The sequence below is a fragment of the Camelina sativa genome, chromosome 8, assembly GCF_030686135.1.
Source record: "Camelina sativa cultivar CO46 ecotype springtype chromosome 8, ASM3068613v1".
In the NCBI taxonomy this organism is placed as follows: Eukaryota; Viridiplantae; Streptophyta; class Magnoliopsida; order Brassicales; family Brassicaceae; genus Camelina; species Camelina sativa.
This window is the reverse complement of record NC_141887.1, coordinates 8,151,778-8,172,611: the sequence shown is the minus strand read 5'-3', so window position 1 is coordinate 8,172,611 and position 20,834 is coordinate 8,151,778. Positions and strand designations below refer to the sequence as shown.

The window sequence follows — 20,834 nt, the reverse complement described above, 5'->3', positions numbered from 1 at the left end:
AACACGTAGCTAATTAGTTACCGTTTATATTGTAATCAATCGAAACTAATTTGTTACAGTAACGCGTAGCTAACTCTTACGGAATATCCGAAGCTAACTGTGAAAACTATGCGACAAACACCTTTTCCCAATTAGTAACAAGTTAATGACAACCACCCTTAAAGATTGTTGTGAATATGTAGCCACAACATTTTTGTCATGTTTTGTAACCATTTGCTACTAATACGGTCGACGACAATTGTCTCAAATCAGCTTAGATAACTGTATCAATTAGTAGCCGGCTTGTCACAATTTCGGTTGTCTCTAATCTATAGCAATTTGCGATGAAGGAGTCAGTTTGTGACGAGTAAATAATTACTAACTTTTTTGTAACAAATCTGTAACAATTTATTTGTAGCTACGGAAAACAAGTCATTCCTACACATTTGTTTGTAACTATACAACAAATTTTACCTTTTCCTTTACCTCTATTTTGTATCAAAGTTGTTGTGCAATAAAATATTTCTTCCGTTTCTTTATAGAAAATTGATTTATTTGCATGATTCTACAAACAACATATTATTTTACTTGTTGCATATATTTTGGTTTGATTTTTTATTGTAACGAACACAAAATAAATAAAAAAATAGTTATATTACAAAACAAAACTATTGGATGAATGATTTATAAATCCATATAAAGGTGTAAAATTATAAAAATTAAAATATATGAATTCTGAAATGATATGTTTTATCCTTCATTTATATTATTATATTTTCACTTTCAAATCCATTCAAATCTATTTAAACTAAACTGTGGGTTTTAAAATCCAAAAACAAATTACTAAACGAATAACATGAAATTTTAATTTTGAACTAAATCATAGAACTAATAATACATAATTTTGATAAATTTTTTAAAATTAATAATTAAATAACACATAATTTTTGTTTGAATTTTCAAATCTATTAAAATGATAGAACCAACAACCCTTAAATATTATTTAGTAATTAATATGATTATTTTAATAATTAGGTTTTGACCCCACGAACATATTTTTAAGTACTTTGTCTCTTTCTGTAGCTTCTTAGCTAGTTATAAACTACAAGAATGTTGTTTTGTTGACAAGTCTCATAGACGCTTAACTAATATGGGCGACCGAGACCTTTTGAAACGCACCACATTGCTAAGTCTTCTTCAAAATTAACACTTTCCTCTTATTGATGTTATTTATGTATACGTTAAATACAATATTTCAAAATACCTTAACACGGTATGTTAATTACATATTCCTCTTTTTCTTAGTCAGTTCTTAGAAAGTGTCAAAACAAGATGGAATAGACCTTTTGATTCATTCCACTCAAATTTCGTTTAGTCATTAAAAGGCGACTGGTTTAGTCAAAATGTTGATTATTTAATAATTAACTAAATCTGTTCTTAAGATTTACGCGTGTGCCCTAGCTACCTGCCTACCTCTCTCTATATAAGAGTAGACGCATGCATCAATATTTCTCAAAATCTCTCTAAATATCATTACTCTCAAATTCAAGTACAATCTAAAATAAATAATAATAAGGAACTAATTAACGTCCAAGCAAATGGAAATTAAGGTTATTGCACTAGTAATCACACTATGTGTAGCATCATGGGATACTGTAGAGGGAAGATCTTTTAGATTTTCTACGACTCCACTAAATCGTTATAGCTTTCCTCCTCATTTTGATTTTGGTGTTGCTTCTTCTGCTTATCAGGTTCGTTACTTTATTTTACTTTATTTTATTTCTTATAGATGAGTTAGAACTCGTATTGAATTTGTTTATGTACGTGAATGGAATCCAGTATGAAGGTGCTGCAAAAGAAGGAGGGAGAACTCAAAGCATATGGGACAATTTCACACATGCATTTCCAGGTTCACATTCTATTTCACTCATTCAAAAAGTTTTATATATATAGAGATATATATATACGAGGTCAGTTGTAAATAGTAAGTAATTTTTTTTGCAGAAAGGACAAGCATGGACAATGGAGATGTTGCCGTTGACTTTTATCATCGTTATAAGGTCTGTGCATATGTCCATCTTTACTTTTTATATGTTATATAAAATGCATGCATAATATCAGAATAATTATGCTTTAAGATAATATTTTTTCTCTTGACGCAAAAACTTATATTAATGTAAATGAGCAGGAAGACGTCCAACTAATGAAGGGAATGAATATGGATAGTTTCAGATTTTCCCTGTCCTGGTCAAGAATATTACCAAGTAAGTACACTTTTCTGTTCGTTTCTACTTTTTTAGAATGGACTTATATTCTTAGATCTCCTATCTTTTTACTATTTAGAAAAACAAATATTTTACCTTTTTCGAATTTTTAAATTTCAGGTGGAAAACTAAGTGATGGGGTCAATAAAGAAGGGGTTCAATTCTACAAGAATCTTATTGATGAGCTTATCGAAAACGGTCAGATTTCATATGCTTAATTAATTATATTAGTTGGTTGTTCAAAAAAAAAATTTTATACTATTAGTATGCAGATCAACTGCTCGATTTAAATTCAAAGTGAATAGTTAAGTTTTGTGTTTGGAATGTTATTCATTACATATATTTAAAAAACTTAAACATAAATGCAGGTATCAAACCTTTTATAACAATTTATCATTGGGATATACCGCAAGCTCTTGACGACGAGTATGGTAGCTTTTTAAGTCCTCGAATCATGTAAGTTAATAATCCAAGATCCATCCATGGTGTTTACCATTTACACATCTAAAAAGATGTTGTTTGACCTTTTTTTTTGTTGTTTCATACAGAGATGATTTTAGAAACTATGCCAGATTTTGTTTCCAAGAGTTTGGGGACAAGGTTAGTATGTGGACAACGTTCAACGAGCCATATGTGTACAGCGTTTCGGGTTATGATGCGGGCAACAAGGCAATGGGTCGATGTTCCAAATGGGTAAATAGTTTGTGTGTAGCTGGTGATTCGGGCACGGAGCCTTATTTAGTATCTCACCACCTTCTTCTTGCTCATGCTGCTGCCGTTGAAGAATTCAGAAAATGTGACAAGGTACACAAAAAAACTTTCAAATAATAGAGTCTTCATATTTTAGGAATTTTTAACTCAATAATGAGTTGATAGATTCATATCACTTAATCTAAGAAAAAGGATTTAATGCAAAAACAAGTGACATTTTAAATGAATGTATTTGTGAAACAGATTTCAAAAGATGCTAAGATAGGCATAGTGTTGTCTCCTTATTGGTTCGAGCCATATGACATTGCTTCTGATGCTGACAAAGAAGCAGTTGAAAGAGCTCTTGATTTCAATCTTGGTTGGTAAGTTGTCATCTAGTTGGCTCATTGCCTCGTTCTGTGTTATTAATTAATAATCTATCAGAAGCAATAGAAAAAAAAATCAAGAGTGCTTCTCTAATCTAATCTTGTGCTAAATTTAGCTTACATTTTTGTCTAGGCATCTCAGCCCTTTAGTGTTTGGAGAGTATCCAGAGTCGATTAAGACAAATGCTGGAAATAGATTGCCGTCTTTCACCAAAGAGCAATCTATGATGGTTAAAAATTCATTTGATTTTATCGGAGTAAATTACTACACTGCACGATTCGTCGCTCACGATCTTCACGTCGATATTTCTCGGCCTCGCTTCATGAATGACCAACACCTCCAATACAAAAGTTAGTTCGATCTCATAAAACAGATTTATTTGGCTTTCAAATTGTCTTACCAAGAAAATACTAATGTTACAACAACTAATGATATTACATTTATCATTTTCTTATTAGTGACAAATCGTAGTGGCGACAACATCTCATCAGAATCGGTACGTACGAACTTCAATATATATCACAACAACATATTCTTCCAACTTTATAATGAGTTTTAGTATGTTTAGCAATACATAATTCTTACCATTCTTTCTGTTTCTTTTTCCTTAAATTCAGGATGGGTCCAAAATTCTCTGGTCATATCCGGAAGGGTTTCGAAAGATTCTTAATCATATCAAAAATACATACAACAATCCAACTATTTACATAACTGAAAACGGTAAGAACGTTAGAAACATGATCAATATAGTCTCCATATCTATTTCTCTGTGTTTAATATCAGTAGTAACCACATGAAAATATATAGGTTTCGATGACTACGAAGACGGAACAGTGACACGTGAAGAGATACTAGAAGATACAAAGAGAATAAACTACCACCAAGAACATCTCCAAGAACTCCAGAAAGCTATCACGTAAGAAAATTTCACTATCTATGAATAAATACTGATTAGTATATCTGTATATAGTTAATTAGTAGAGTCCTGGAATTATATAATTAATGTAATGTATACAAATATGCAGCGAGGATGGGTGTGACGTGAGAGGCTATTTTGCATGGTCGTTGTTGGATAATTTCGAATGGGAACATGGATATGCAGTGAGGTTCGGTCTGTACTACGTTGACTACTCAGATGGTCTAAAACGACATGCTAAAAATTCAGCCAAATGGTTCAAGCATTTTCTTCAAAGATCCGAAAAGCCAATGCCGATGGATCTGTTTCAGAGTGTCAAGAGATGGTGGTCTACATTACAAATGATTTAAGCTCATTCTGAGGAAGAAAACTTAATGATGAAAAGTAACTGATTCTTTAATCTAGTTCTTGGTAAACTTATACGATATAAGTAGGTTAATATTAAGATATACAAACTATATTTTTTTTTTTACGTTTTCTAATTTATTCATATAAAGGTTATTTTGAGATCACTCGTGTACATAAAGTTCGTTCTTTCCATGAATAAAGATATATCGTCATTCATTTTGGCGTGGTATGAGAGACTTAAAGTATAATTCTTGCGTTTCCGAGAGTTATCTTATCGAATATATATTTTTATTTCTGCGAGTCAGTTTTGTTTCTCTCGTGATTGATAGAAGTTTTGTAGCCGTTATCATGGACTCTATACATATATAAAAATGATATAATATGGGACAAGGGCAAGTTGAGAAGAAAGTCTTTCAACTCTGGGAGAAAAAGAGGAGAAACTTAATGAATGAACGAACGATAATTGTGTGTTTTTATTATTATTGAATGATCCAGAAATTTCAAAATAAGTTTTCTTTTCATATTCCATTCAATTATTTATGGTGATTTTATGATTAACCTAGAAAAAAACTATTTTGTTATTAACAAGATTTGGGGAGGTGTATTCAACTTAACATTTTAAGTGATTTGTGTAAAATTTACAAATCATATGTTATTCAACTATGGATTTTAAAAAGTCTCAGAAATCTGCTTTATTGAATTAATGATTTAAAAAACTATCTTAAAATCCACTATTATTCAAAACAATTTTTGGATTTGGATTTTAATAATTTTTAGCGATTTTGGAGGATTTGAGAGAACTTTTTTAGTTAAAAATACAAAAATCCAAATCTTATGGTTTTAGTTGGCATTTGAAAGAATTTTATAACAAATTATATCAATTTCTTTAAAATTATCAAAATTATTTTAAATCTTATGAAAACTAAAATCATTTTAAATATTAGATTGAAAATCACCAACCCATTCTTCACAGTTGACCCACACGGGCCACGGTAGAGGCGGATGTCGGCCAATATAAATAAACAGGCATATTTTGGACCATAATATTTTGTTGGGCCTTAAAGTAGTCTAGTCTCTAACCAAGATGTTTTACAATATATTATTGCCATCGAAGAACAAAACGTTCTCTAAAGTTATTACGAAGACTTTTACCAGTCAGTGTCAGCTTAACTAGGAGGGCGGGCAATGTGATTGTTCCGGGTACATAAATTAAAGAGGCTCATATATGTATAAGAAAGGGGGTACAAGAAAAAATTTATAAGTTAAAGAGGCACAAAAAAAAATTTGTAAGTTAAAAGGGCACAAAAAAAAATTTGTAAGCTAGAAAGAGACACAAAAAAAAAATTTGTAAGCTAGAAAGAGGCACAAAAAAAAATTTATAAGCTAGAAAGGGGCACAAACAAAATTATATAAACCAAAAAGACCCAAAAAAAATCAGTAAGTTTTTGCCCAGGGGCATGTAATATGTTTAAGTCTTGCTAGACTAGAAGTTTGGAACTGATAAATTATTGTTTTTATTATCTTAAACAAAATATATGTGGGAGTGTACAATCGAACATCAGTGCTGCTACATAGATTTGTAATATATATGCCTACTAGACAAACACAAAGGCGAGAGACATATATGTATAATAATAGTATCTTAGTCGTTGTTCCGAAAGTTCTCGAGGCAATGTTCTTGGTCCAGATTCCTACTCCAAAACTTCTTGTAGTACTCTGCGTAAGTGAAGTCTCTGTAGACTGGCTTCGCTTCGTCGTTCTCGTCTTCCCACAAAGGTTTGGCCGGGCTCATGACAGCACAGTCAGCTGGGCACAGAAACGAGGCGACAGATAGCCTTGGGTTTTCGGTGTTTGTTACAGCTCGATGCCAAACACTTTTGTATACTCCGTTACTCAATGCCTGAAAACACACATTTAGTTCAGATTTTAGTATTAGACAAAACATTAGAGATATCTTGTGACAAAAAAAAAGTAACATACACTTTAAATCAATGTTAATTAATTAAGTATGTATTGAAATGTCCCAATAATTAATACATGATAGTGGTTTTTAATGTCCCATTTATGATTAGTAATTTTTTTTTTTCATTATTTTGTAGTTGAAACCGAATCCTTTATATGTTTATCAGGTCGGAACTAAACGATTGATACGGTAGAACCAACTATAAATGTTAAATCACTAGCCCACCGCCCACCACTCCTTTAATAATGAGTGATGATACCTACTTTTCTGTTTAAACTCTTTAATAATTTAACAAGTACCTGTAATTGGTCACCAATGTTGATGACAAAAGCATCAGGATGTGGGTTAACGGCGAACCATTGACCGTCGATCAAGATCTGGAGACCGCAAACGGTTGTGTCTTGGAGAAGGATGGTGAGTGCGTTTGGGTCAGTGTGAGCAGGTAAACCATAAGTGAGCTCAGGCTCAGGACATGGAGGATAATAGTTAACTGCCATGTGTTGACCTTGCTCACCAAGCACGTTCTTCATGTAATCTTTTTCTAAACCTAAGCTCTCTGATATTAATTCCTCTATTTTAAATCCCACTTCTCTTACTTCTCTACTGTATTGACTCACTATTTCCCTGCAACAACACAATACACAATTATTTTAGTTACTCAAAGATTTTTAACTTGTCATAAATAAGAAAGATACCTACCAAATGGCTTTTAGTTTAGTGCGCCGTTTTCTATGACATATTAACAGGGTGATTGATTAGAACCAGCCGTTAAGGGGTCTAGTTTTATTTTAAAGTTCTTAAAGCTAACAATTTTATTATACTATTTTTATTTAGTCTATTATACTTTTACTCACAATTCTATTTTTCCACAGTTTATTTTAGTTTACATTTCTATTTTAAAAAATAAACTTATCAAAAGTGGTGAAAAATATCATGAACTTTACTTAATTATAGTGAATTAAATATATGACTTTAATTAATTTTCTAAAAAATTACAAACTTTCGCTGATTTTGTTAGAAAAAAAAAGTTTGAATTATATGAAGCAACAATTTAACAGTTTAATTATTTGTTTACAGATTATTTTTTTTCTGAATTACTCAAAATATTTGGATCTAGAACGGTATATCTCTTCGTGCCAAAGATCATAGTAACATTTTATATGGTTCCAACATGAGCTCTAGGTTTTATCTGAGAATCTTTACCTGTTAAGCTATTGGCACTTAATATTCATTTACATATATTATTAATAATAAAAGAAAAAAATTCATAATTTTTAAAAAAATTGATATTAGCCTTTTATATTCGTTTTATTTAATAAAAGCTTATTTCAATAATTTTAATATTTGTAGTATCTTTTTTATTATTTAAGGGCCCTCAATCCTCATATACCTGGACAGATCTGTAGTATTATTAACACTACCAGTTTTAAAATGAATAGTGGAACACGTAACTCACGTTGTAGCTTCTAAGTTCGAACAAACCCGAGGAATTGTCACAAAAAAAATTACGAAAGATACTTAAAAAGACCAAGTCAATGAAAATGACAATAGAACCGATTAAAACAGATTGGCATGATATCACGACGCTGACGCCAACGCGGTTAACAGTGACGTCTCGTCCCGTAAGTCGCAACTCATCCCCGTAAGTCACAACTCACAACCACATATTTATCTATATTTTATTTTACTTTTATAGTATTTTTTTTTTCGCGTCGTTATTTTTAACCATGTCCACCTTCTAAAAATATGATGGAAAACTTAAGTTTATCAGTTATCACTATAATGTATATCATTCCCTATTTTATATGGATGTTTATTAAATTGGAACTTTTAGCTTATGCAAATAACGTATAGGTTTAAATATACATATCAACATTGTTACATAATATGATAATACTATATTACATGAGAAAATGATGAGGTGTGCTGACAATGAAACGACAAAAATAAAGTAATTACTAATTAGATTAGATGTCTAAATATTCGTAATAGTCATTAGTCAGAGACACACAAAAAAATCATTTATAATAAATTGTTGTCACATCATTATTGATATCCTAATTTATGTTAATTGTCATTTAGCTAACTAACCTTTGAATTAAAATATTACAAGCACTTTTGATGCCGGGTCTTGGCCGGTGTTGACTCTTAACTTTTTGTACCAATTCAGATGGAGATTTGTCAGAAATCGGAATGACTCAGTTTGAAAGAGTTTGGATGTTTTTGATCGTGTGGTTGTGCTTCAATATCTCTACTTGTCTATTTCCACCAAACACATCTTTAATTATCGAATCTTATATTTCAATTCTTAACTTATCTAATAAATACATGTACTACTACGTAGCACACACACGTTGCTGTTCATAATCAGTTCTATTCTATGGTCTACCGAACAAGTCGGTTGAAGTAATTCACACGACACACAGTTTAAATTTTTGTGAACACATCTCATTCCCAATTATTATAATAAGGCCGACCAACAACTACAAGTACATATGTAGTGTATGTGCATAGTGTATATATGCATGTAAAGATTTCATAAATCTTAGCAACCATGTGATCACATGGTGAACCAAATCGGAAAAGCATGAACCAACAAATGGGACCACGAGTTATTTATCTTTTACCATAAAAAATAAAATAAAAAATCTAAAGAGTCGGTTTCAAGAAAACAAAAAACAAAAATAGTTTACTCGAATTAGGCGAATTTTCATGTAATCCAAATCTGAATCGACTTCTGTGTATTTTAAAATTACATTTTGCTATTTTGAACGAAATAGATTCATAAGAATATGCCATTCTTGTTATTAAAAAAAGAAAGAAAAACAAGCCACGACAAAGAGTCTAATTATTTGTACTAATAACGTGTTTGGATTCAAATTCGCATTATACTTATTTGTTTTTTTTTTTTTCTTAAAGTAAAACTTGTTGTTCATAAAAGTATAATATTCTGGTGCTAACGTCGTGTTTGAATGTTTTATAATGTATTAGACATTTGAGTTTTTTTCTGCTGCAGATACATCTAAAGGGAAGGGGTTTGCTCTAGTTTTGTTTTGTTCTGTTTTTTGATGAATCATTGCGCATAGAAAATGTTTAGAAGCTATACACCTCACCTTATATTCTTATTTTATATCTAGCCTAGACGCTTCCGAAGCATTTGGTTCACTAATAATTTATGGTATAAATGTAATTATATATAGTGCACACGATAGAATCTAAATCTATTCAGATAAAGATAGTTCAAAAATAGCTAATAATATGCCTATTTTTGGCAATTCTGACACATCAAAAATTACCATTAAAAAAAAACATGACATACAATATTAGTATACCATAATAAAATCAATAGAATAGTTACTAAAAATATTTGAGAAAGAGAATGCAAAGTAAGTTTGAAGTGCTTACTTGAATGACGGAGGGTTTGAAGGCCACTCATTGACGTACTTGTGGATAGGATAGCAATGGAGTCTAAGATAGTCTCTCCAATTGTTAACTTCTTCTTTCTTGACATTGAAGCTCGTCGATAATCTTGTTGTCCTCGTTGGATCGTCTGAATATAGCTTCATTTTTTCTTCCATAGTCATGCTAAAGAACTCATGCGCAACACTCACCATTGCATCTATTAGTTGTTTGTTAATTCCGTGATTTATAATCTATATATAAATATATCCATCCAAATATTAGCCGTGAAAAAAGAAAATAACTATAAAGTTTTTGGATATAAGTTCCAAATGACAAGAAAACAAAATTGTTTCTTGATAATTTGAATATTCTTTAATGGATGGAAAAAGCTTATAAGCGATCCTACTAATAAGTAGGTGTACCTGGAAGAAACCAAACCGGGCGCAAGCTTGGTGGAGTTGTTGGATGAGAAGAGATCGATCTGAGGAAGAGAGATCGATGAGAGGGAAATCTTCTAGTTGAGATACTTCAGAGAGACGTGGACGGTCGGAGAGTGGCCGGACATAGTTTTCCGGCAAAGTAGTGTGACGGAGACCGGTGGATATCAGCTTTGCCGCCATCTGATGTCAGAAAATTGAAGAAGAAGCAAAAAGGGTATAAGAGATAAATGAAGACTTGACTTTGAGTGTGCGTATACGATGTGCAGTTGTGCACCGATCATATAAATATAAACAATGCAGTATACTCGGTCCTACTTTAAAAAATTTGTTTGCAAATGTGTATATATTACTCGAGTTTACTAATTATTAATCCACCGAATATAAATATTGAGAGTGGTGTTTGAGGAATTTTCGAAAAGGACAACTGTTTTCAATCATAAGATTTGTGATCGAAATTTTGTATGCCTGAATACTTTTTTCTTGTAGTACAACTCCTCTTGTAAGAGCAACCTCCGATTGAACACTAAAACATTAAATGTGGTGTTTAACTCACTCCAACCAAACGGCAAAACGGCAAACATATGTTTTAAGTGTTTTATTAACAGTATCATATTTGATATTAAACAATATACACAAAACCATTCTATTTTATTTTATAATATAATTAAATTTTTATTTAGGTTCTAAATGTTCAGTTTTACACCATGTGTTTTATACTTTTATCTAAGAAAATGAAAAATGATTAATCATTCAAAATACATTTGATTAAATTTCAATAAACTTTTTAATTTTGTACTGTTAAGATTGTTTTTGTGTTAGAAGATTTCGTTTAGACTTATTTTTTTAGTGATTTAAATTATGCACTTAAAAATACAAATATATTTGTGTCTTAATTTTTTTTCCAATTTCATTTAGTTTTTTTTTTTTTTTTGTCAACTGATAGAATCAAAGAATAGTCTGTGAAGCATACAAAAGGTGGAGAACACAGAACCAAAAGAAAATACACTCAAGACACAGAAACCCACACTTGATCATGAAGCCGAGAGGCTCTCCAAGTGTTAAAACCAAAAATCTTCCTCCCCTCGTGACGCATTTAAACAAAGGCCATGGCCACCTTATTCTCTGAGCCTGCAACTTGATAACCCTCTTACGCAAGATCAGCCCTTATTTGACCATGAAGTCAAAAAAGATCCAATTTTATTTAGTTAATTTCCTTTTTATACCATAAATTTAGAAAATAAATAATTATATATATTTTTAAATTTATCACTCATTTTACCATATTACAAATTTAGGTCGTGACAAAGCAAACGTTAACGCAAATTAGTAGACTCTGATGTGGTCAATAGTAAAAACAGAAAATATACCTATTACCCTAATTTAAAAACTATTGTTATTATTCTTTTACAAATTTTCTTTTGTTTCTATCAATAATTTTGTCAGATAGTTTTTATTAGATCCTCGAAAAGTTTTAGCCTTCAAATCTAAATTTATGATTTATTTTAACGGATATCGTTAAAATAAATAATGATCTATCTTTAGTTCAACAAAAGAGCATGTCACTTTGACAGAGAGACTAACTAATTGATGCAATGCATCTTTTATGTAATCTATGGACTCCATGTATTCGAAGAATGCATCAATTGCTAGGTCAACAGGAGCATCAACTTTACTAAGGATGATAAGAGATATAAGTTGTTAAATCAAGAAGACGACAAGTATTGGCCGTATACTAGGATATTCCCATCGATCGGCTCAATATTCGTCAATTTTGGAAGTGGTTCAATATGGTGACTGAAATTGAGAAATGTTTATGGTGATGTTTAAGGTAAGGTTCTATCCCCATTATAATGAATCCGGCGAGAACAATTCGGGATTGTAACAATCCGTCCCATGGACCTACTAGCCTACCCGCTAGCTTGTCTCCATAGGCCCCAAGCTGGTTTTGTTTAATTGGTGACAGTTTGTTCTGTGGGAAGGTTGTTAAAGGATGGGGACAAGGGTTCGATGAACGCCTGGCGCACCAATAACCTACCGGTGAATTTGGATGTCCATAGTGAAGGATTAGGATCGATGCCCTGTGGGAAGGTTGTTAAAGAGTGGGGACCAGGGTTCGATGAACGTCTGACGCACCAATAACCTACTGGTGGATTTGGATGTCCACAGTGAGAGGTTAGGATCGATACCCTGCAGAGCCAGCTTGTGGTCTGTTGGGGCGGCTAGCGGTGGGCTAGTGGGGTCCACGAGACGGGTTGTCACAGGGATAGAAGAACTATGAATTTTATTAGTAAGAAGAAAAACTTATTTTTTAAAGATTTTTTTGTAAACTTTTATTTTGAAAATAAAAAATATTTAACCAAAATATTTTTAAAAATGTTTCACATAAAACTAAAAGTTAATGCTGAACACTTATAATTAATTGAGAAGGTGAGATTATAACTAAAATGTTACTTTTGTTATGAGATCCTGAATATAAAAATAAATTATTTATTTTGTATTAAATTATTTTTTTTTAATTGGTATTTGTATTTTCTAAAATGAAAAGTTTGGGATATTTAATATTCGAAAAAAAGAATGAAATTTTTTAGATTTTTACCAAAATCAAATTTGGTAAATGTTAAAACAAAAATAGATAATGGGCTTGATTGATTGTGGCTTTAGAATCTTTCCACAACCATATTTTGGTTTACATCTCTATATCTAGATCAGTCATCTTTTAGAACGTTTGACTTTCTTTTTTATACTAACATTCAAAATGTTTCTAAAGCAACTTTTGTTATACAAAACATTTTTTTAAAGCACATAATTTTAAGATTTCCTAAATATTAATTTATATAGGCAAAATATTAATAAAATCTTCTGTCATAGAAAAAAAATTATAACTTAAAATTTACAGTTAAAATCCTAAAGGTACACTCGTTACTAATAATACTCACCATTAATAATTTAAGAAAATATCTTAAGAGCATCCTCAACGGTAAAATCCTAATGTAAGTTTCCTAAAACTAAAATAATTAATATTTTAATAATAAAATAAAGTTAATCAATAATAATGAAACACATATAAGTAAAGTTTCTAATACATGTTAGAAAAAGTTTTTAAATATCTAATTTAAGATACAATTCTAATTCTCTTTCTTTTTTGTATTATTTTTATTTTTTAATATTAAAAAACTTTTTTAACTTTCACCGTTGGATATGACCTAACATGTTAATGATTCTTTTGTTATTAAAGGTATGATTGAAAAAAAAATCCACTAATTAGCAAGGTTACAATGGCAATACATCGTAGGTACCCCTGTTTTAAAAATCCCTGCCTAGCACCGATTATGCCCCGCAAAATCGCTAGGCCCACCCTCTCCGCTTCGATTAATGATTAATCCTCGCCTATCATCGATTATCCAATTATGTCCACCTAATTTGATTATAACATGTCTATTCCGATTACTTTCCGCTTAATTTTGTATATACCGACTATTTTTAAAGTAAAATATAAATCAAATATATATATTTTTGTTATTTAGACATTTAAATTAAGAGTTTATGATGTTTTACAATAACTAATATACAAAATTTTAATAAAAATCATAAAATTTTCTATTAAAATTATGTTTTTATGTGTTTATCGTAATTTTAAAGACAATACTATAATTTTCTATTTTATTTGATATTTTATTTTAACATAAATAGAATTATTCATATATTTAATACTATATATTTGTATTTTATTATTCATTTAATAAAATAATCCTAAAACTAATCCCCGATTAATTCCGTTTAATCCCCAATTTTTTCGCTAGGCGCTAGGCCCATCCTGACCGCCCGACTAGCGCCCAGTGATTTCTAAAACAGAGAGAGGTACTAACCACCACCTATGACACCTGTGACATATCTTGATTCTGGATCTCAAACCGTTTTTCCGATTGTGTGCACATTGAAAAAGTCTCTGTTTTTTTTTGGTAGAAGAGAAAAGGTCTCTGTTTGTACAACTAAAAGTTAAATAAAAAAGGTTAAATCGGAAAGAAATTGTGATATTACTATTTTATTTTATAGCATAAATTTCACTTTTGGTTATTAATTTAAAAGGATTTAGATTTGTATCCACATGTGCAAATTATAATTGCATTAGATATTCCGAGCTCAAGGCTGATATCTGGATCCAGCTATAGTTCACATTAAAAGAAAATCAAATAACCAATCTTTTTTTTTTTTCTTTTTAGACATGAAAAAGAAATTCTATATACCTAAAGTATATACTATATTGTCTGTTGATGATATTAATGTCATCACAGCGTCATAGTAGTGACGTCATAATGATTGCTGTCGAAGCCGTAGGATACTATGTCATCACTGCGTCATAGCATACTTACGAGTGTAAAATATGATAATTCTTTTTGGTTTAGCAGAAAAGTAATTGCAAATGTTGCACAGAAGACACGATGACAAAGTAATTTAAATAAATTTTTCTCTTAATAAAAATACGACAGCCTTTTTTAAAACGAGAAGAGATTGATTAACCTCTTTGGAGTTTGGACAAGAAGATAATTTTTTAAAAAAAACGAAAAACAATAATTTTTTCTTTGACCTCTTCAAATTTTGTTTACAAGGACAAAAAAGAAGAACTATTATAAGAAGATAAAACCTTTTTTATGGGAGGGGCATGTGGCCCCTTTACTTTTAACATATTTAAATGATAGATAAAATTATTTATCCTTTTATCTACCATTTATCCATCAAATAAATAGATAAAAAATATGATTAATAACATTCTTACACGAATGAAGTCCAGTACCTCTAAGTTTTCTTATAAAATAATATATGTTTTTGTAATTTGTAATCACTTTTATTATCCACCGGTCAATAATTCCTATTCCTAGAGCTCTTTTAGATTAATTTTAGGATATTATCAAACTGTACCCCTAGACGACTCGTTAATTAGGTTAAAAAAAAGAGGATATTTATAGTTTACTTTTGTTTTCTCTCTTCTATATACTTAATTTTGAAATTATAAAGGCTACAAAACTAATAAATCATTATTCTGGGGCTACAGATTAATATAGCCCTTAATTTTATCTTTCATCTAATCACTATCATCATTTCTAACTTTCTTTTTCAATAGTTTCTGTTCAGTTGCCCCGAAAACTATAGTCGATTTGTTAGAAAATTAATGAGAAAATGATCATATTTAAATGTATTGTCTGTGGATAAATATGATCATTTTGGTACTACACGATTCGTGTTACCGTGTAGTTTGGTACCAAAAGACATGAGGTTGGGAGAACGCAGAACATGTACCAAGGTGAGAGAGATAACGCAGAACACGTATCAAAGTGAGATAACGTAGAATACGTGTCCGAGTTCTATCCAAAAGATGGGCACAACAATCGTAAATGGAAGTTAATTCATGGGTTGACTTCAGAGTCAATCTTGATAAGTACACTAAAGTGACTCATGTGCCGTGCAAAAACTTCTGATTAATAGTACTATAGACTGTAGTAGCAATATTGGGGAGCTTTGATTTGTAATCTTATATCGATGCAGTATGACATACATCGCTTTAATAGTTATTTTCAGTTATTTAGTAATTATTTATTGCTACCAAATAGGCAAATACAAATCATAAACATAATAATTAAAATTATATCAAAAATACATTTTAATCATTTTTATACTATTATCTCGTTTTTTTTAATTGTTTAGATATCACAAACAATTTTATTATATAAACTTTGGTTTTCAAAGTTAATAACTCACTATATCGTGACACGTGTTAGTTTTAACGATTAGAGATTAAAGTTAAAAACTCACCAGATTGTGACATGTGTTAATTTTAACGATTAAATATCAAAGTTATTAACTCATCAGATCGTGACACGTGTCAATTTTAACGATCATAAATTACAGTTTTCAAGCTTGGTAAAATAGATAAAGCATAACATAATTATATTTAAAAAACAAGTAAGATAAATATACTATGTGCCATCCATATTTAATCATTTAATTATACTATATAACGTAACACATTAAATTTTATGTCTTTGTTTGCAAAAAAAAAAAAAAAAAATTAATGTCTCTATGATTAGCCAATTTCGGACATTGTCTCTATAATTAGCCAATTTCGGATATTGAGTACTGCAACAAGATTTGTGAAGGCATTCTCTGGAAAAGGTTGAATTGAAGTCTGAACTAATCTTTTTATTATATTAAAAAACTTATTATATAAAGTTGAGTTTTCAAATTAGTCATGTTAGATCATGACACATGTCAAGTACACTGATGAGATGTTGACACGTGTCAAACAATTATTATTTTTCAAAACAGCTAATTAAAAAATAACATTAAATCTAAATTAAATTTACATGTTTATACCTAAAAAAAATTTCTAAATCAAAAAGGAAAATTAACAAAACTAATTTATTTTTCATTGTACGTTACTTATATTATACGTATTTTCTCAATAAGATTTTGACATGTATAAACAAATAAGTAATTCACTAAGAATGTATATTATTATTAATAAATAAATAGTGAATAAAAAATTTTAAAAAGAATAACATAAGTGATGTCAAAAAAAATATATTTTTTAAAAATATAATAGGACAACTAATTAAGAAAATAACATTATATCTATATAACATTACATGTTTATATCGAAAGCTTTGATATTTGCTTTTTTTTTTTATATGATTTTACCGATCTATTGTGTGGGTCTTTGATTCTTGCAGGTTTTTCAATGGAAGCTATCAGATGCAATGAAATGAAATTGAAGTATATAATGCCCGCTAATTTAATCGATGATGGAGACACTGATGGAGGTTCCAAAAGTGATTCTACAGTTAGTAGCATTATAAGTTTAGAAGATAAGTCGGTGGTTGATGTTTCTGGTCAAAATTTAGAGTTGTCTTTCCTGAATGATGTTGATGATTATGGTACTGAAACAAGAGCTGCTTGATCGAGTAATTGAGAAGCGGTTTCAAATTTGGGAAGTTGGAACGGTATACCATTTTAAAATTGGTTTCAAACCGGATTTATGTGGTTTTCTATCGGATTAGGTTTGTAAACCGTTTAAACCATGTATATGGAGAAATTTATGAGAACTTTTGATTCAGGTAAAAATAAATTGAGAATTTATGATTCGAGAATATTTGAGACGAGGTCATAGTTTTAAGTTATTTTGGTACAATTTGATACTTCTAAAGAGTAAATAGATCGTTGATCCTTAACGTGATTATGACATATGTCATGTTTTGGATTGTATATAAAATTTCTATTTTGTATATCTGAATTATCTAAGACTTATATATACCATCCTGATTATAATTTTCAAATTTTTATTTTTATTATATTTTATTAACTTTCTTTCAATTTGTAACATCCGCGGTGGTGTCGGTCGACACTAATGTTTTCTGGTTCGACCAGTTCGATTTAATTATCGATTTGGACCGGTTTGGTTTAGGAAAAACCACTAAACCGAGATATTTAAGTGTTTTGTTGACCAGAAGGGTTTTGGAAATTTTCTCTTGTCGCCGTTTAACGCTTTTGAGAGAAAAAGAGGAAAAAGAGAGTTCTTGAGACTTTTGGTGAGATTTGTGAATTTCTTAGCTGTTCTTGTGAGATTTGGAGCTAGGAAGGATCTAGAGGCTTGCTAGGAGGGTTGGATTCGTTGCTATTGGTCTGAATCTTCCTGCAAAGAGGTGAGTGCATGACCATGACTAATCTAAGCCTTTGATTTCCTTGTTCTTGCTTATTTGTTGTTGTTTTGTGTATTTTTCTTGCTGAGATTGGTTGCTACAGGTTCCTATGGACGTATTTGGCTTGAGTTTTGAGTATTGGACGATTTCGAAGAGATTGGGGAGTGAGATTCGACTCTCGGCTTCGAGCGGATCGTGGTTGCAGAGGGAGTGTCGATCGACACCAGCAAATTAAGCATCGATCGACACTGTGGGGTAGTGTCGGTCGACACCAAGGCCAGTGTCGGTCGACACTTGGCTGGTGTCGGTCAACACCTCCTTTCCAGCGAGATGATGTTTGATTTCCTGGTTTGTATGTCTTGTTTGTTGATTGTTTGGAACATTGGTATCATTGTTGCTTGTGTATATAGCCCAGTAGATGGGAGGATTGTCTCACTGAGTGTTTATCAAATACTCATGCATCTCAATATGTGTTTGTGGTGCAGATAAAGACAAAGTGTGATCGTGGAATCAAGGCGATGAATAGGAGGATGTTCTAGAGACTCGATTGGATGTTGTCTGGCATTGCTAGGTTGCTAGAGTTGGGTCATTAGAAACATTGCTAGGTTGCCAGTTTCATGTTTCCTGATGATTGATTATTGGATTGTGGTTATGGATTATTATTGATTATTTTATTATTAGATATTTATTGGTATTGTTATTTCCGTTGTTGGTTGTGGTTGTGGATATGTGGCTAGTGGGTATAGGACCACTAGTTGTTGTTATTTATTATTATTATTTATTATTTATTATTAAAAAAATGGGTCGGATCGTTTCACAATTCCTCAAACTTTTATTGGGTTAGTCATAAAATCATTGTAATCGAGTAGATATTTTCACCAGTTGTTCATCCAAAATATCTTTGAAATAAAAAAAATATTCATGGTTAAAGAAATTATGTCACAAAACAATTTTAGTAATTATAAGAACTATAATTATGCCAAAATGAAAGTAAAGCAACATAAAATTTGTTTAATTTGTTTAGAAGACATTTTATAGGTGGTGATAAAGAGCATACCTTAACAATAAAATATTTTGGATGTAAGAACATATTTTTAATGGTAAAATATAGAGTAAAATTGTATGTGGTTATTTATTAGATGTTGTTTTGATGAATTTGTTGAATGTAAAATATTTTGTGAATAAGTTGTAAAACGTTTTTGAAATTTGACAATAATAAAATTTGTAATGATGAATATTTGACAAAAGGTTTTAGTGGGATATAATTTAGCTTTAGATTACCGTAATAATTGTTATAATATATTAAAAATATATAAATATAAATAAATGTATGAAGGTAGATACAAATATTCTCTAACTTAAATTATTTATATATTTACTTTAGGAAATAAATTTTTTTTATCTATTTTCGAAAAATTGTTTAAGGTTTATGATTTATTTTCTTCAACAATTTTTAAACCCGCACATCGTGTGGCCCCTTATGTAGTTTTATATACACTATAGCTGCTAAAAAAAATTATTTAATTTTACACCAAATCAGCAAAGCCTTTACACATATATACAAATAATATTATATATTTTTATATAATAAAACACATAGTTCGATAAATGTCAAATTTTTAGTGGTATTTTAAATAAATTTTGAGAGATAAGACAATTTTGAAAAGTAATTTTAGAAAAAAAATATTTTTAAAATTTTCACATAAGTTATGCCCACCGGCCACTACCTAAGAGAGTAACATTATTATGAAGTCAAATAATTTAGAATATAACAATTATCGAAAGAAAAAAAATTCTACAATATAAGGGAAAAAGACAAAAAGAACTACAGCTATAGTCTATTTTATTAGTTTAATTATTACATTATACTTCATGCTTCACAAAATGTGTAATTTTAGGATTTATTTTTGGTTTTTAAAAAGTGTTGTTTTGTATTTTTCATGTAAACCTGAAGTATAATGTAATATTATGTTCTACTAGACATATAAAAAAAAAGGTTATAGCCTTAGAGGGGTCGGTCGAAAACCTTGTTTTCCATAATTAATCACCAATAATCGAAGATGCATGAATGTTCCATTCCATATTAATAGTGTATTATTTATTTGGTTTTCTGTATACTACGTGATTCATGTGTTTAACTTGTTCTTTCTCATGTTATATAAGATTTTATCTTATCGAATTTATTGATTTATATGTTGGTTTAGCCTTATATTTTATACAATCATACCAGAAGATCACCAAATTGTGCTCCACTATAGAAAATATATATTTTCATCAATAAGTACTTTTTTTTTTTGAACACCATTACATTAAGTCCATAGGTTTAATTAATACATGACATCATTTCAACTGGATAGAGTGACATGTATCCACAACTCAACTCCTCCTCAAATGTAAACAACTACAACATCACAAAGAAAATAATCAATATCAAAACAAAAGTTTCATTTTCAACTATAAAATCGATAATCTCTGTCTTCAACATCTAGCATATCTATCATAATCATCTTTCTATCGTCCTGTGAATAAATCCAACCAAATTAAATTCTTCTTTGGTCGAGACTATATATAAGTTGATATAACTCACGGGTATTCAAGATTCATGACTTTTATCTTTATTATTACAGATAAATAATATCAGACGTAAACGTGGGTTTCGGGGTTGAATATAGTGGACATCTCACTGTCTCGGGATTATTGTCTTTCTTTGCCTATAACTTTCGTTATGTCCCTAACTTCTAACTTGTACCAGTC

At 30.3% G+C, this 20,834-nt stretch overlaps 2 protein-coding genes across 2 annotated transcripts; one reads left to right on the top strand and one right to left on the bottom strand.

The window, feature by feature from the left end:
- Window positions 1-1,493: 1,493 nt before the first annotated feature.
- LOC104706768 (beta-glucosidase 31) lies at window positions 1,494-4,800 on the top strand. Its single transcript, XM_087460480.1, has 13 exons — window positions 1,494-1,730; window positions 1,819-1,888; window positions 1,984-2,039; window positions 2,168-2,243; window positions 2,364-2,441; window positions 2,612-2,699; window positions 2,792-3,047; window positions 3,198-3,316; window positions 3,453-3,670; window positions 3,779-3,816; window positions 3,938-4,040; window positions 4,128-4,236; window positions 4,346-4,800. The coding sequence occupies exons 1-13, from the start codon at window positions 1,578-1,580 to the stop codon at window positions 4,584-4,586; spliced, it is 1,605 nt and encodes a 534-aa protein (XP_087316606.1). The 5' UTR covers window positions 1,494-1,577; the 3' UTR covers window positions 4,587-4,800.
- A 1,282-nt stretch (window positions 4,801-6,082) lies between these two features.
- On the bottom strand, window positions 6,083-10,907 carry LOC104706765 (protein DOWNY MILDEW RESISTANCE 6). Its single transcript, XM_010422976.3, has 4 exons — window positions 10,372-10,907; window positions 9,953-10,200; window positions 6,847-7,171; window positions 6,083-6,484 (listed from the first exon to the last, which is right to left on the bottom strand). Exons 1-4 carry the CDS (start codon window positions 10,567-10,569, stop codon window positions 6,227-6,229), a joined length of 1,029 nt encoding a protein of 342 aa, XP_010421278.1. The 5' UTR covers window positions 10,570-10,907; the 3' UTR covers window positions 6,083-6,226.
- Between the last annotated feature and the right edge of the window lie 9,927 nt (window positions 10,908-20,834).

Coding starts and splice junctions, on each gene's coding strand:
- LOC104706768 (XM_087460480.1), top strand. CDS start 1,578: ATGGAAATTAAGGTTATTGCACTAGTAATCACACTATGTGTAGCATCA. Junction 2,244..2,363: donor CTGGTCAAGAATATTACCAA/GTAAGTACACTT, acceptor TTTAAATTTCAG/GTGGAAAACTAAGTGATGGG. Junction 4,041..4,127: donor TATTTACATAACTGAAAACG/GTAAGAACGTTA, acceptor GAAAATATATAG/GTTTCGATGACTACGAAGAC.
- LOC104706765 (XM_010422976.3), bottom strand. CDS start 10,569: ATGGCGGCAAAGCTGATATCCACCGGTCTCCGTCACACTACTTTGCCG. Junction 7,172..9,952: donor TCAAACCCTCCGTCATTCAA/GTAAGCACTTCA, acceptor GTGTTGTTGCAG/GGAAATAGTGAGTCAATACA. Junction 6,485..6,846: donor ACATTGGTGACCAATTACAG/GTACTTGTTAAA, acceptor GTGTGTTTTCAG/GCATTGAGTAACGGAGTATA.